Source organism: Pelophylax lessonae, assembly GCF_965119305.1.
Source record: "Pelophylax lessonae genome assembly, chromosome: 12".
Classification (NCBI taxonomy): domain Eukaryota; kingdom Metazoa; phylum Chordata; class Amphibia; order Anura; family Ranidae; genus Pelophylax; species Pelophylax lessonae.
The window spans coordinates 137,588,697-137,605,583 of NC_138779.1; the positions used below are offsets into that span (position 1 = coordinate 137,588,697).

General features: G+C 41.1%; 1 protein-coding gene across 1 annotated transcript in view; it reads right to left on the reverse strand.

Moving 5' to 3' along the window:
* LAYN (layilin) overlaps nt 1–16,887 on the reverse strand; it is a 147,228-nt gene that overhangs the window by 7,752 nt on the left and 122,589 nt on the right. Inside the window, exons 4-7 of the mRNA XM_082274246.1 lie at nt 6,935–7,092; nt 4,224–4,274; nt 2,327–2,401; nt 554–650 (exon numbers count right to left, since the gene is read on the reverse strand). Coding sequence (XP_082130372.1) covers nt 554–650; nt 2,327–2,401; nt 4,224–4,274; nt 6,935–7,092 — 381 coding nt within the window. The remainder of the gene's footprint in view (nt 1–553; nt 651–2,326; nt 2,402–4,223; nt 4,275–6,934; nt 7,093–16,887) is intronic.

The window sequence follows — 16,887 nt, forward strand, 5'->3', positions numbered from 1 at the left end:
AATCCAGGTGTGAAAGACTTGTTGCATCTTTCCCAAAAAGACTCCTGGCTGTATTAGATCAAAAGGGGGCTTCTACTAAATACTGAGCAAAGGGTCTGAATACTTAGGACCATGTGATATTTCAGTTTTTCTTTTTTAATAAATCTGCAACAGTGTCAACAATTCTGTGTTTTTCTGTCAGTATGGGGTGCTATGTGTACATTCATGAGGAAGAAGAATGAACCTAAATGATTTTATCAAATGGCTGCAATATAACAAAGAGTGAAAAATTTAAGGGGGTCTGAATACTTTCCGTACCCACTGTATATTTATATATTTATACACATCCTATAGAAAAATATAATATATTACAGCTGGACTTTGGTAAAAAAAAAAAATCGATATAATATTTTTTATAACCCAGCTATTTTGTTTGTTGGGGCATTTTTAATATAGTGTATTTTTTCTGGAGTTCCCTGTACTGTCTGCACCCCTCTCCACCATGTCACCTCTGCACCCTTCTCCCTCTTAGATACACCCTGATGTTCAATTTAAATATTGACAGTAAATTTACCTTCTTTCTATAAAGCAGCAACACAGAACTCCGATAAAAATCAAAAAGAGTGTCAGCACTGGGATTGTTGCAATAAGAATGAAATGGATATAGGTCTCTAAAATGAGAAAAAAAAAATATGATTATATAGGTCATGAAGTAACAATGTGCAAAAAACTGATCCGTTAAATCCACTGGTTCCTTTTGAACAACTAGTTTTCCTTTGTACTAATCTTCCTTTGTATTATTTTTCCTTCTTGCTAATTTTCTTATGTACTAGCTTTACTTATTAGCTTTGGAAAATAATTGTATTTTTAACTAAAGGGAAGAAGCAGAGTGATAGTGCTAAAGTAGGTAAATGTAATGTCTTGTGTGTGTTGGAAACAGCTGGCTGTACTGTAGAAGCTACTAAAGGTAATGAGTTCTTGGGTAAAGGTGAGAGTGCAAGGTCTTCTTAAAAGTAAAAACATATCCAGTAGAGACTAATCAAATGAAAACCAGCAGCTCAGAATGTTCTTGCAAAGAAAAGCCTTTATTGGCTACATGTATAAAAACACGATACAGTAGATGCTGACGCGTTTGGACAATGCAGCCTTCTTCATAGCATGCTATGAGGAAGGCTCCATAGGTGAAATGTATTCGCATCTACTGTAATGTGTTTTTAAACAAGTTTGCAATAAAGGATTTTCTTTGCATGAGCACTCCAAGTTGCCAGCTTTCATCTGATCAGCACTTGTTACTTAGGGAGTTGAAAGCCCCAGCCAGAACACTGGTCTCCAGCTCCTGGATATCAAATATGGCGTCAGAGCTTGGGTAAACGTCAATACGTTTAGTAGTGACTTCAGACAAAAAATAAGATACAGCTAGTTTTCTAACAATTTGGGCGTTATCAACATTCATTTAACATAAAATTATATATACATTTCAAATATTCATGTCTTAGCCATGGTCATTAAGAACTTTCTATAACTGCAGTCTAGGGGAATAATTCCCAAAAAAGAAATTCCATGTGGTCAGGACAGATGGTTCAGCATTTGAGACCATTTGATACAGGTTTCTGGTAGTATGGCCCTTTAAAAAACCCGTGCCAGTTATAAAAAAGTAAAAAATGTGGCAAATTCAGGTAGTTCATAATAGCATCATGGCTTTACCAAATTTGACAAGCATTACCTCCAGTTCAAAAAAACGAAACTGGAGGTAATTAAGACCAACTCTAAGTTGGTGTACAGAGACAGGCAGAGTGCTTGGTTTTGAACACTGTGCAGCAGGGTGGTGTGTTTCTACTGCTATCCCCTCCCCCATCTCTCACTGTCAAGGACTTTGTCAGCTTCACAGTCAACAGACTCCTAGCAACCAGTGATGCTGACAGTGAACAGAGCCTGATGGGCACTTGGAGACCCTGATTACCCATCAGGTATGTTCTCTCTTTGTCATTGACAGCAGGCAGTGGGCAGATTTCATAGCCAATGGCAGACTGTCTATTGGCTATAGAATCTGCCCACTGCCTTCTGTCAATCACAAGGGGAGTGGACCTGATGAGGAACTAGTGTCTCTAAATGGCCATTAGGTTTCACCCATACTCTGGACTCAGTGTACTTCCACACGACAAATGTCATGGCTTGCTCCAAATTCATGGACCTGATTCTCAACAGGTCCATGAATTTGGGGCAAGCAAGCACTGACATTTGGTGTACAGAGGCACAATGGAATTCTAAAGAGTATCATAAACACTCTTCATGAATTCCCCAGTATACCGTATTTCTTAATGGTATCAGCTTTTAACCAAGCACTTACCTGCAGCTTCTTTTGCTGTCTCATTGGTGTTTTTGATAGATATTTCTGGGTCCTTGGTAGTCACTGCTCCAATATCTGTGTGAAAAAAAACAAAAACTACTATATATAGAGATCAGGGGTAACACATCAATGCTATGACAATCACTGTGGAATGAAGAATACTCAATAACCAAAGGCAATATCTCCTCTGGGAAGCCTAGTAGATTGGACAGTCTCCAATATATATTGATAACAGGGACTGTATCACCAAGCTTTACATATTTAGAATCTAGGGATTCAGGGAATAACTATGTTGTACTTCCTACATAAAGAAACATAATTGTTTGGAGACATTGGTTTTATTCTTTGTTTTTACATTTATACTTTATATTATATAATATACAGTTCATTATATATATATGTGTATACATACATATATACACACCATTGTATATATTACTATAGTGCACCTATAACAAAGCAGAAGCTGTTTGCTTTCTGACAGTCTCTGTTGAAACTCCTATCTGAACAGAGCAGACAGGGTGAGAGAGAGATAAAAGATGAGTCACTCAATTATGTGTGTAAATATGAGCTTGAGCTATTTAGCTCACTAAACAGGGATTTATGTATGTCCTTATATCAGAGCATATTATAGTAAAGAAAATATATAGAAAATCACAATGAATTCCATTTAAAACAAACATGCAACTTAAGACGAATGATATAAAATGCACCATTGTAAAATGATACAATGATTCAGAGAAGTAAGTAGCTTACATACAAAGCTTCCATTTACCTGTAAAAGTTAAACTTGGCCTTGTGCCCCCTTCTACCCCCTAAACTTTACTATTGGTTAGTGGTGCTACCCAACACATTTATAGACCAGGAAACGCCCAGGAAGCAGTTAGGGGAGTGGAAGATTGGGGTAGAGGCAAATGTGATATGTTATGTAAGCAGACTATATACATCTGGATTAACTGATTGCTTTGACAAATGGTTGCACTGAATGTAACTGCTGGAATTGTATGGTCAATCTGGATTTCACTGGTATGTAACTAGAGTCACATCAACATTGCTTTTTTATCAAAAAGTGAGGACTAACACATAATTCAATACACAATGGTGGAGATTTATCAATTGTCCCACAGCAATGCAATTCCAAATAGCTTATGATGAGACAGATTTACAATGAGATTGCAGATTGGTTCATACATTCCTCCCTCTCTTGCTTTAAAGGAGCATTGAATTGCCCTTGCTCCTAATTGTGTATGGGTTTGAGTGAAAATCGGTCTCATCTACACTGGTAATTCTGTCTCAGATCTTTGAAAAACTGTCTCAGTTGGCTGCTCACTATTAACATTGCAGGGGTCACAAATGCACATAAAACTGTTGTATATACTCTGCTTAATAAGAGGGAATGTCATCTGATTTTTATTGTATGCAAATATGCAAAATACATTTAAATCTTATTATGTGGCTTAATAAATGTCCCTCAATGTTTATTGCACTGTATTTTCCAGACACTGAAGCTAATATCCGATGTTTAGAAACTATAAGCCATTTTCTGGTGTAAATACAAAATTGCTTTTAAGGAACTTAATTGCTGATATTTCAGCCCATCAATGGCAATCCCAGTTCTCTGAGCGGGTATCCCCAGCATCCACTGAAATCTTCACAATGCAGGGACTGTTTTATAACTGTTTGACTGGTATCAGCATTGTAGTGGGCGGTATAGTCACTGCCCCTTCACATGGGTATACCAGCCAGCATGCCTGCTGTCCTGGGTTGGTAATGTCATTGAAGATGTGTTTTAAGGAAAGAAAAAAGTATAAAAGAAAATAAAATTAGTAAACTATTTGTTTTTGATTACCTTTATTTATATAATCATTACATTATATATGTACGATAAAAGACTCACCAATATATGATGATGATGACGTGTTTCTTGATGGAGGGCGAGCTGTCTTTTCTATAAAATGATTAAGAAAGACACTTAATAGTTAATAACATGGAAACAAAGATTAAATGCACTTTGCTAGTTTACAAATTGACACTGGTGATATATACAGTATACCTTTATAATCCTTATGGAACAGAGACATTTTTAAAATTTCCACTATGGGCCTTTTTATTTGTTGCTAATTTTGTCATTACTTAAGAAAACAAAGTAATCCATACATTGGGGGAGATTTACTAAAACCGGTGCACACAGAATCTAGTGCAGCTGTGCATAGTAAGCTGATTGATTACTATGTATGCTGCACCAAATTCTGTGTGCACCAGTTTTAGCAAATCTCCCCTATTGTATTTTTAGGGACAAACTTTCTTTTTTTGATAGATTTGTCTTTAAAAAAAAAAAAGTGGTTATACTGTAAATAAAATATATACAATTTATTCTATAGTGTGTCCAGTTTAACATTACGCTAAAAAAATGTCTTTAGTACAAAGCGTAGCAAAGTTATTTCCCAATAAAAAAACACATTTTTTCAGTTATGATAATTTATTTTAATGTGACAATAAAAAAAATAATTGCAAACGCAAGTGCTCAATGTCTCACTTTACTCGTCCTCCCTGATGTCACTGATAAATGAGCGGTTATATTGATAAAATTGTTAACCAGTAGTGTGAATTCAAAGAGTCACTAAATTATAAATATACTGTATACATTAATACAGGGATTCCCAAACTATGGCCCTCCAGTTGTTCAGGAACTACAATTCCCATCATGCCTAGTCACGTATGTGAATGTCAGAGTTTTACAATGCCTCATGGGATGTGTAGTTCTGCAACAGCTGCAGGGACGTACTTTGGGAATCCCTGCACTAATATACTACTCTTCCTTGTACCTCCCCCAGTTCCCCACCCCTTTTTTTACCTTCTCTTTTTTAAAATAAAAAATACATATGTACACATTAGAGAGTTTGGTGTGACACATTTATGAACGAATAAGAGTATGCGGTCAGGGTGACATAGTATAGTTGGAGTGGGGTGGGAAGAGGGATGAAGATATCGGGAGTGGTAGGGATCTAGATAAATGGGTTGCTGATAATGTGGTATATGAGGTATGAAGAGCAAGGTGGAATGAGAGAAATAGAGAAAAGGAGAGGAAGAGGGTAATCGAGAGAAGATGGAGGGAGTTTACTTTTTTATGGTGCGATATGTATGTAAGGCCCCCTTTTTTTTAAATGTTTTTCTAACCTCTTGTGTCATGACGGTATGTGAGAATATTGAGATATATTGATGCTATGTTTCTGTATTTATATGTAGGTAAATAATAAATAAAACCCCCCAAAAAAAACAAAACAAAATGAATTGAGGCAGGGTTCACACTGGTACGATACAACTGTTGTACGCCTGTCAATTCTACTTTGCCCTGTCACATCAGTCCTACATTGGTCCTACTTCGGTCCTACTTCCATCCGACTTGAATGAACAGGATACGATTTTGCTCCGACTTTGAGATAGTCCAACTTGTCCTTTACCAATCAAAAGAATTCCAGTGTGACAAAATCCCTTTCCTGCTGCTGTAATCACCATGTCGGATGTCACAAGTCGGATGGTTAGGACGAGGATCCCACTTTGATCTGACTTCAATGATATTGAATGGGCTGAAAGCGGACCAAGGTTGGACCAAAATAGTGCAGGAACCTTTTCTAAAGTCGGACCGACTTGTTTCGGACCAGTTAAGATGGCTCTCATAGGGAACCATTCATTTGTAAACGTCTTGCTCCCAAAGTTGGAGCGTATGTCGCACCAGTGTGAACCAAGCCTTAAACAACAAAAAATATAAATAATAATAGTAAAAAAAATGAAGGTTAAAAACATCAGCAGAAAAATATTAATAGATAGTTGAAGGATGGATTTAACTAGGGCTGATTAGGGTTAAATATGGCTAATAAAGGATTGTATAGGAATACATTTTATGTTTTAAAATTGCTTTATTTTTGCTTGTAATGTTTCTTTATGCAGATATAAGGTTACAACATTTATGCAACAGTCATGAAATAATATCTACCACTCAGCACAATGGCTAAGTGGTTAGCACTTCCACCTAGCAGATCTAGGGTTGCCAGTTTGAATCTCAACCATGACACTACCTGCTTGGCATTTGCATGTTCTCCCCGTGTCTGCGTGGGTTTCCTACGTGTATTCTGGTTTATTTCCACACTCCAAAGACATGCTGGTAGGAAAATTGGCCCTAGTATGTGTTAGTAAGAACCTTAGATTTTATTCTCCTTGAGGGCAGGGACGTGTGAATGTACTATATACTGTATATATATATATATATATATATATATATATATATATATATATATATATTTACATATATATATATATATATATATATATATTTACATATATATATATATATATATATATATATATATATATATATATTTATATTTATATGTAAATTGGCTGTACTACCTGTAATAAACAAATAATGCAGTGTTATGATATATTGACTGCCACTCCTACTTTGTAATAATTCAGCCGCTAGTAATAACAGCAGGGAGAGCTGCTCCTGGGGGAGGCCAAATGAAAGAAATAGATGTGTCCTAGAAATGTTGTCTCTATTTTATCTCCTAAGTTTAAATACTGAAGTCGTTTAAGACAGAAAGCACTTACCTTCTGAATATTTACATATGAAGTTATTCTTCATGTTACATCGGTCATCATTCCACTGAAACATATAAGGCCCACCAACACCAGGAGAAGCCAATGGCTGATAGTACATGACAACACACACCTCACTCCCACATGATGGCTCATCCACATACCAGTTCCTGCAGGGGAAAATAAACATTACAAGTTCTCCTAAAAATTGCTCTGCTAAATATGTCTTTGTGGTTTGTCTACCATAGGCAGACTTTTGAGTTTATAAATAACAATGCTAAAACAGGAAATATAGTCAGTGGATCTCCTAGAATTCCTTTACTATCCTATAATGAAAAAGTGGGCTACCTAAAAGCGACGCACATTAACCTTAAAGTGATTGTAAACCCTAAGCTTTTTATTTTTATTTTTAAATAACAAACATGTTATACAGTGCATCTGGAAAGTATTCACAGCGCTTCATTGTTATGTTACAGCCTTATTCCAAAATGGATTAACATCATTATTTTCCTTTAAAATTCTGCAAACAATACCCCATAATGACAATGTGAAAGAAGTTTGTTTGAAATCTTTGCCAATTTAAAAAAATCACATGTACATAAGTATTTACATATATGGAAAAGAAATCAGGTGCGCTAAAAATTCACTTGTGTCACAAATCAGGAAATAGGTATGACACTATAATGAGTGTCCCCCATATACCTGTGGTGTGTACCAGGGTTGATGTGCACTTAAACGGGTGTACAGTAAATACTATGCACCCTGGTGCATAAACATAGGTGTATTGTGGTAAATAGGTGGTAAATAGGTGTTGATGGATGGATAATGTGATATCAACATAAAACAGCAAGGTGCACAAATTATTCAAAAGAAAAGTGTCCAATATTTCAGTGATTGCCACCTCAGTGTATAGTCCATAAACATATGAAAAGTGTATAAAGTCCCAATTGTCCCCACACAGGCTGTAATTAAATCCACGCAGTGGGTTCCTCTAGGTCTGTGGGGTGCAGATAGGTTCCACCACCTTAATGGGGATTAGCCCCTTACCATAGAGAGAGAGGTCAAGGGCAGATAGTCAACCCAGTAGTGTCTTGGGGGTTCCAGGAGGTCACCGTGAAACACTTAAATAGTAAGTATGGCCTCTTACCAGATCGCTCAAACAAGAAGGCAATTGTCTCACTAGTGTCTCGGCGTCTCAACCCAATCCCGGTCCGCTATTCTTCTGGGTGCTACTCTCTGCCGTCACGGGTGAGGGTTTCCATGTGTGTCTCACATAAACAAAATCAGACCATAGCGCAGTACCTTTGGTAATTTATTGAACAAAAATATCCAGTGCACTTACAGTTAGTTGTCTACTAATGGTCACAGGAAACCGATACCGGTGATGGAGAGGCCGTGGCCGCCTACAGTGCGGTCCTCCGCGACTTGCGATGACGATGCGGCGCTCCTCTCTCAGAGAGGATCGTCATCGCAAGTCGCCGAGGACCGCACTGCAGGCGGCCACGGCCTCTCCATCACCGGTATCGGTTTCCTGTGACCATTAGTAGACAACTAACTGTAAGTGCAGTGAAAAAACTATCAGCGCAAAGCCAGGTGATAAATCAATGTGCATATAAATACAGTAAATCAATGTGCTTGAATAAATCAATAAATCAGGCTGCATACACTAATCGTGTCCACACCTCACAATCAAAAGCATAAAAATCAAAAACGTGTTGCGCCAGATGTGCACAAAATAAATGGGTAATCACATAAGAAAGTGTGTCATCTCATGAAAACAGTATAGTGTCCATATAGGTGCTCTCATAAAACAATAAGTGTTCATATAAAGTGCTCCGATCGTTCGGGTGGAACTCTCACATACTGAATGCCATACAAGCAGGCAAGGCTGAGTGCCCAGCAAATGTGAGTTACCCAATTTTTCTCAATAAAGCTCATTCATTTACAATCAGAGAGCACTAGATTTCTGCTTTGTATCTCTATTCTATGTCCCGGCGACCTCCGGAGGTGAAGGCTGGAGAGCTATCTGTGGAGTCTTAGATATCCCCTTATATGCTTATGCTGGCCCGTTTGGGTCTGATACTAAGGAGAGAGGCCAATCCTACTGGTGGAGGGATTTCACACATATGGTGGTTCCTTATTTACTCTCACGGGATTGAGGCTTGATCTTTGGACACTTGGAGACATTATTCATCATTTTGGAGCACTTTATATGAACACTTATTGTTTTATGAGAGCACCTATATGGACACTATACTGTTTTCATGAGATGACACTTTCTTATGTGATTACCCATTTATTTTGTGCACATCTGGCGCAACATGTTTTTGATTTTTAAACTAACTGTAAGTGCACTGGATATTTTTGTTCAATAAATTACCAAAGGTACTGCGCTATGGTCTGATTTTGTTTCTGTGAGACACACGTGGAAGCCCTCACCCGTGATGGCAGAGAGTAACACCCAGAAGAATAGAGGACCGGATTGGGTTGAGACGCCGAGACACTAGTGAGACAATTGCCTTCTTGTTTGAGCGATCTGGTAAGAGGCCATACTTACTATTTAAGTGTTTCACGGTGACCTCCTGGAACCCCCAAGACACTACTGGGTTGACTATCCGCCCTTGACCTCTCTCTCTATGGTAAGGGGCTAATCCCCATTAAGGTGGTGGAACCTATCTGCACCCCACAGACCTAGAGGAACCCACTGCGTGGATTTTATTACAGCCTGTGTGGGGACAATTGGGACTTTATACACTGAGGTGGCAATCACTGAAATATTGGACACTTTTCTTTTGAATAATTTGTGCACCTTGCTGTTTTATGTTGATATCACATTATCCATCCATCACCACCTATTTACCACCTATTTACCACAATACACCTATGTTTATGCACCAGGGTGCATAGTATTTACTGTACACCCGTTTAAGTGCACATCAACCCTGGTACACACCACAGGTATATGGGGGACACTCATTATAGTGTCATACCTATTTCCTGATTTGTGACACAAGTGAATTTTTAGCGCACCTGATTTCTTTTCCATATATCTTTATCACCATTTGGTTCTAAGGTTGCAGCTATTCACATAATTGATCCTGCGCACTTATTTAATTTTATACACATAAGTATTTACAGCCTTTGCAGTGACATTTACAATTGACCTTAGGTGCATCCTGTTTCCACTAATCATCCTCAAGATGTTTCAACAACGTGATTGGAGTACACCTGTGGTAAATTGAGTTGGTTGGACATAATTTGGAAAGGCACACGCCTGTCTAAATAAGGTCCCATAGTTAACAGTGCATGTCAAAGCACAAACTAAGCCATGAAGGCCAAGGAATTGTCTGTAGACCTCTGAGACAGGATTGTATCGAGGCACAGATCTGGGGAAGGGTACAGAAAAATTTCTGCAGCAAATGGAAGAAGTTTGAAACCACCAGGACTCTTCCTAGTGCGGGCTACCCGGCCAAACTGAGCGATCGGGGGAAAAGGGCCTTAGTCTGACAGTTGACCAAGAACTTGATGGTCACCCTGACAGAGCTCCAGCATTTCTCTGTGGAGAGAGGAAAATCTTCCAGAAGGACAACCTTTTCCGCAGCACTCAACCAATCAGGCCTGTATGGTAGAGTGGCCAGACGGAAGCCACTTCGTAGTAAAAGGCACATGACAGGCACCGGATGGACTCTCAGACCATGAAAAACAAAATTCTCTGGTCTAATTAAACAAAGATTAAACTGTTTGGCCTGAATAGCAAGCAACATGTCTGGAGGAAACAAGGCACCGCTCATCACCTGGCCAAAACTGTCCCTAGAGCGAAGCATGATGGTGGCAGCATCATGCTGTTGGGATGTTTTTCAGCGGCAGGAACTGGAAGACTAGTCAGGATCGAGGGAAAGATGAATGCAGCAGTGTACAGAAAAATCCTTAATGAAAACCTGCTCCAGAGTGCTCTGGATCTTAGATTGTGAAGAAGGTTCAACTTTCAATAGGATAACGACCCTAAGCACACAGCCAAGATAACAAATAAGTGGCTACGGGACAGCTCTGTGAATGTCCTTGAGTGGCCCAGCCAGAGCCCAGACATCTAAAACCTGATGGGGCTTGAGAGGTTCTGCAAAGAAGAATGTGGGAAATGGCCCAAAAATAGGTGTGCCAAGCTTGTAGCATCATACTCAAAAAGACTTGAGGTTGTAATTGGTGCCAAAGGTGCTTCAACAAAGTATTGAGCAAAGGCTGTTTTTTTATTTTTAATAAATTTGCAAAGATTTCAAACACATTTCTTTAATTTTGTCATAATGGGGTATTGTTTGTAGACTTTTAGGGAAAATAATGAATTTAATCTACTTTGGAATAAGGCTGTGACATAACACAATGTGGAAAAAGTAAAGCAATGTGAATACTTTCACTTATCTGTCATGTTACACAAAGGTTTTTCACAGAGAAGCCCTGATCCTCCTCTTCTCGGGTCCCCCACTGGCACTTCTGGCTCCCCCCCTCCCTGCTGAATGCCCACCATAGCAAGTCATTTGCTTTGGGGGCACCTGTGTGGGCTCACTCCCGAGCCCACACAGTGCAGCTTGGCCCTGTCCCCACTCCATCCTTACTGGCTGTGATTGACTCTTGGCTCCTGCTGCTGTCTCTGAGCCTATGGGTTGGGAGAGAGCCCAGAGAGCGCTGCTCTCATGCACATTACTGGAGAGAGGACAGGCTGTGTGTGTGTGTGTGTGAATGAATTCTTATTTTAAATTTGAACTGCATAACAATGGCTAAATACATAGATGCAGTACATAGAGGAGAGCTGTTCCACCTGTCAAAGGATTTGTATTTTTTTCCATTATGTCCTAAGAATCTGAACCCCACTGAAAACAATAGGAGTTGACAGTTAAAAGAACAGGAATGGACAATTTCTAGGCAAGTGATTGTCAAATGGCATGGGTGGCTGGGCATTGCCCTGAGGGACATGTATCATAAGAAAAAAATACTTGTGAAATTCATGCTTAACATTAAAAATGCTAAGTTTCTTTAATCATCATGCCTGGGGGGCTTAACCTGCATGTGAAGCTTTGAATCTGTAAGCAAGCAGCCAGGGATTCCTTTCATATATACCAGTTCCTAATCCTAGATGTTAATGAGGGACCCCCCTACAAAAATAGGTGGGGTTCCCCATAAAAATACATACCAGACTCTTATCCCTGATGAGGGCCTGGTTTGGATGTCAAGGGAGACACTACACAAAAGAACAGTAAAACAAAAAGAAATGGTGTGGGACAACCCTAATTTCCATACTAGACCCCTTGGATCTGATATGAATTTTGAGTGATAACACCAAGCAAAAGTCAAGAAAAAAAAGAAAAAAGCATAGGCACCTCCCATAAAGTTCACACCAAACCCTTATGAGCATGCAGCCTGGCTAGCCAGAAAAGGGGAGGATAAGCTTCCACCCCCTCTCTCAAACCATACCAGGCCACATGCCCTCAACATGGGGAGGTACCTCATTCCCACAACCCCATCCCAGTGGTTGTGGGGTCTACAGGTGAAGGCTTATCAGAGTCTGAACATCCCCTTTAACAACAAGGGGAGCCCAGATACTGCCCCACCCTATGTGAATAAGTAAGGGGTACACAGTGCCTCTATTCATTCACACAAAAAAAAAACTAAAGAGCAAATAAGGAAACTTACACAGTTTTTAAAGAAAAAGAAAGGAAAGAAAAAAACTCCCATGATGTACATGCATTGTCGATCACATTGTCCTGCGATGCAGATTTACCTCAGTCATAATGAATGATGTTCGACACCCGACAAAGGGAAAAAAATCCTGCCCACATGTCCAAACCTGTCACTGGCTAATGCTGAATGACATCTCCTGGGGCCCTGCCACTTAAAGTAAACAAAGAGGTGGGTGTCCCCCAGGGGATGTTATTGACAACATACAGTCACGACTATATTTAGTCAATATATTTGGCCATGTGACCAAATATGGCCACGTGGCCATATTTGGTCAGTGATGGCATGCTATCCCCTCCCCCTTGTTTACATTGACAATAATTCTCAACCAGTAATCTAATAGAACCGGATGATGTCACTGGTTGGTAAGGATACATCTGAAGATTTTTTAGCAACCACTGACAGATAAAAAGCTATCATAGATAGTAGCAGTAGAAATACTGCTACTATAAAACATGTTTGGCTTCTGCTGAATGGGATAAAAGTATGACATTCAGATGAATGAACAGCCACATTTCAGTCCACACTCGTGTAGGAGTGAACCTTGAGCTTGAACCTACTTGCTAGCACTTGAGCACTGCAGCACAACTGATTGACTCATGGTGCTGCTTCTCCCCCTTATTCTGAGCTCTAGTGTACAAAGCAAGAAGCTGATAAGTTACATTTGGATATTTACACTACTTGCATAAAAAAAAAAAAAAAAAATACTAATGATGTATTACGTAGCACTGCTGAAAAAAGACAGGTTCTCCATTAGTAGTACAGAGGTTGCCAGTTCCATACACACTGACAATAAAGGCTCAGTCTAGGGGATTTTTGGGGCCAGGGGATACTACAAAATGTTAATAGCAATCAATGGGAGGACACATTTATTTTCAGAAAATCCTCATAGGAGCAGGCACAAACTAACATCCTAAACCAGGTCTTATCTATATTACCCTCGCACACATTTCTGGGAACAAGGCTCATAGGTAGTGGGTGCTGCAGCAACTACCAGCTGGTTACTAGTGATGTCGCGAACCTAAAATTTCGCGACGTTCGCGACCATCTGCAAATGTTCGCGAACCGGCGAACCGGGCGAACCACCATAGACTTCAATAGGCAGGCGAATTTTAAAACACACAGGGACTCTTTCTGGCCACAATAGTGATGGAAAAGTTGTTTCAAGGGGACTAACACCTGGACTGTGGCATGCCGGAGGGGGATCCATGGCAAAACTCCCATGGAAAATTACGTAGTTGACGCAGAGTCGGGTTTTGATCCATAAAGGGCATAAATCACCTAACATTCCTAAATTGTTTGGAATAACGTGCTTTAAAACATCCAGTGTGTGAATACGATCAGGTATGATGTTGTATCGGTCAAGTAGTGTAAGGGTTACGCCCGCTTCACAGTGACAGACCAAACTCTGACAGACCAAACTCCCGTTTAACAGTCAGTCAGTCAGTCAGTCCATTTGCACAACCGCAAACTCCCCATTTGCACAAGGTTGGATACCAAGCTAGCCATGTCCCGTTCCTTGTCCTCACTGACATCATTGAAGGTCTCTTCCTCCACCCAGCCACGTACAACACCAAGGGTCCCCGAAAGGTGACAACAAGCCCCCTGGGACGCCTGCTGTGGCTGGTATTCCACCTCCTCAAAGCCACCTTCCTCCTCTGACTTCTCTTCTTCAGACTCCTCTCTCTGCGTTGCCACAGGTCCAGCAATTGACAACGACAAGGCTGCTTCTGGTGGTGATGGGGAGTGGACCACAACTCTTCCTCTTCATGCTCATCTACAGCCTGATCCAGTACTCTTCGCAGGGCACGCTCCAGAAAAAACGCATATGGGATGAGGTCGATGATGTTGCTTAGGGTTCGACAGACCACCAGGGTTGTCACCTCCGCAAAAGGAAAGGACGCATGAGCCTACAGCCATTGTTCGTGAGCATTCAGTAACGCGGCCAAAAAATACCCAGCTCCGCAGAAAGAATGAAAGAAAATGAATGTTTTTTCTATGAAAAATTATCCTGCGGATCGCTTTTGGTCTGTACACAATGAAGCAACGACCTTATCATCTGGGGTGTGCCAACACAATCCTAGAGGTGATCGCTTCATTGTGATATGCAAGCCCCTTCACCACGACAAGGTAACGATCACGAAGGGGAATTGACACATGTATGTGCCTTTTTTTTTGTTTTTTGTTTTTTTGCAGCCACAGTGTAGCACCAGAGGCCAGAAAAATTAAGCATGTACACATGCATGAAAAAGCAGGTATTGTTGCAGCCGCTGCTGTAGCAGCGGCCTGAAAAATTGAGGTTTTCAAGGCAGAAAGTGCACTAAAACATTGCGGCTTGAACCGTAGTTGGTGGCGGAGACGTCACGTAAGTCATCCGGCATGCAGAGAATGATTATATACAGCAGCGTGTGGACCATTTTTAGGCCAAGGCATCTCAGTCATCACCAGGCCTTTTTTAGTCAAATGCATCCCCCACTGTCAGTCCCTTCGGGATCCATGCCTCATTCATCTTAATAAACGTGAGGTAATCAAGACTTTTTTGACCTAGGCGACTTCTCTTCTCAGTAGGGATGATCGAACGGTTCGGGTCGACCATCGGTTCGACCCGAACATTGGATGTTCGATATTCGGCCGAATACCGAACTTTTTGCGGCAAAAGTTCGGTATTCGGCCACCAGAACCGCCCAAAATGCACTGGGACAGGAACTGGGCTTTAAAAGCCAGTGATTGGCCCAGAAACGTCTGCAAAAGCCAATGAGGGGGCAGGAGTCTCCTAGGAACGTGATTGGAGTGACTACGGGGACCAGAGGCCAATCAGGAGTGAATACGCCCCACACTATATAAGATGGCCCCGCCTAACCCCTAGCACAGTTATCCAGAGCCTGTTGAAGAGAGTTGAAGCAGTTCTGTCTGACTCCTGCTTGCTACACTACATTTCCTATATATCGAATGGTTCTAAAGCTCCATATAGCAGAATTGTATTTAGCTTACAGCCAGTGTAGTTAGATACAGCGATTGTGCTGGTTCTTAGAGTTACAAAAAAAAAAAAAAAAAAACTTAAGGGACAGTGTCAGTCTTCTGCTGTATGGAGCTTTCTATTTAGTGGAAAGAGATATCTAGTGTAGTTAGGGAACTTTGTACTACATTAGTTAGATTTGAAAATTGAGTTTCTGTAGGGAAAGTGTGAGGGTTCTGTTTAGTGAGCACGTGGCACAGTGCTGCTGTATCACAGCAGGTATACGTGCTTGCTAGGCAGCAAAATACAGTGACAACTTAACGCCTGTTGTTCAAAGCGTTAGGTGCACTGTACAAAAGCCTTTGCAACTGTGCGTGACACGCAACTGCTGTGCTGTATCCAGCGACAACTGTGGGTCGCATAGCAGTGTGCGTTTTTCACCGCACACAGTTGCCAACGCATCAGTGACAACCTAACGCCTGTTGTTCAAAGCGTTAGGTCCACTGTGCAAAAGGCTTTGCTACTGTGCGTGACACATCTGCTGTGCTGTATCCAGCGACAACTGTGGGTCGCATAGCAGTGTGCGTTTTTCACCGCACACAGTTGCCAACGCATCAGTGACAACCTAACGCCTGTTGTTCAAAGCGTTAGGTCCACTGTGCAAAAGGCTTTGCTACTGTGCGTGACACATCTGCTGTGCTGTATCCAGCGACAACTGTGGGTCGCATAGCAGTGTGCGTTTTTCACCGCACACAGTTGCCAACGCATCAGTGAGAAATATGCCTGGTAGACCAAGAAAAGGCATACGTGGCCCTGCTGCGGAAAGGGGCACAGCTTCTAGGGTGTCTAGAGGCAGGGGTGGACGTGGTGGTCAGTCCTCAGCCAGGCCACCATTTGGATTGTTCTCCGGCAGTGGCCAAGCTATACGTCCACAGTATGTACAGGAGGTGGTGGACTATATGAACAAACCCTCATCATCGGCATCATCTGCAACTACAGTGACCCAGGCAGAGAAAAGTGGTCAGTCTTCTGCAGTTGTCAGAACAAATACAGATGAGTCCATGTCCACCTCATGTCCTCCCTTAGACCCAATTTCAGACATGGCAGAGGAGTCAGCTGAGCTGTTTGACCACAGTGTCGGCCATCTACTCCAGCCTGATGCTCAGTCCTTTATGGAGTCTGATGTTGGGTCTGAGTTTGAGGAGGAGGCAGAGCAAACAAGAGGGGAGAGCAGACGGCCCGCTCCATCTAAGGCCGCACCTGTTGTCTCCCAGGCCAGGCC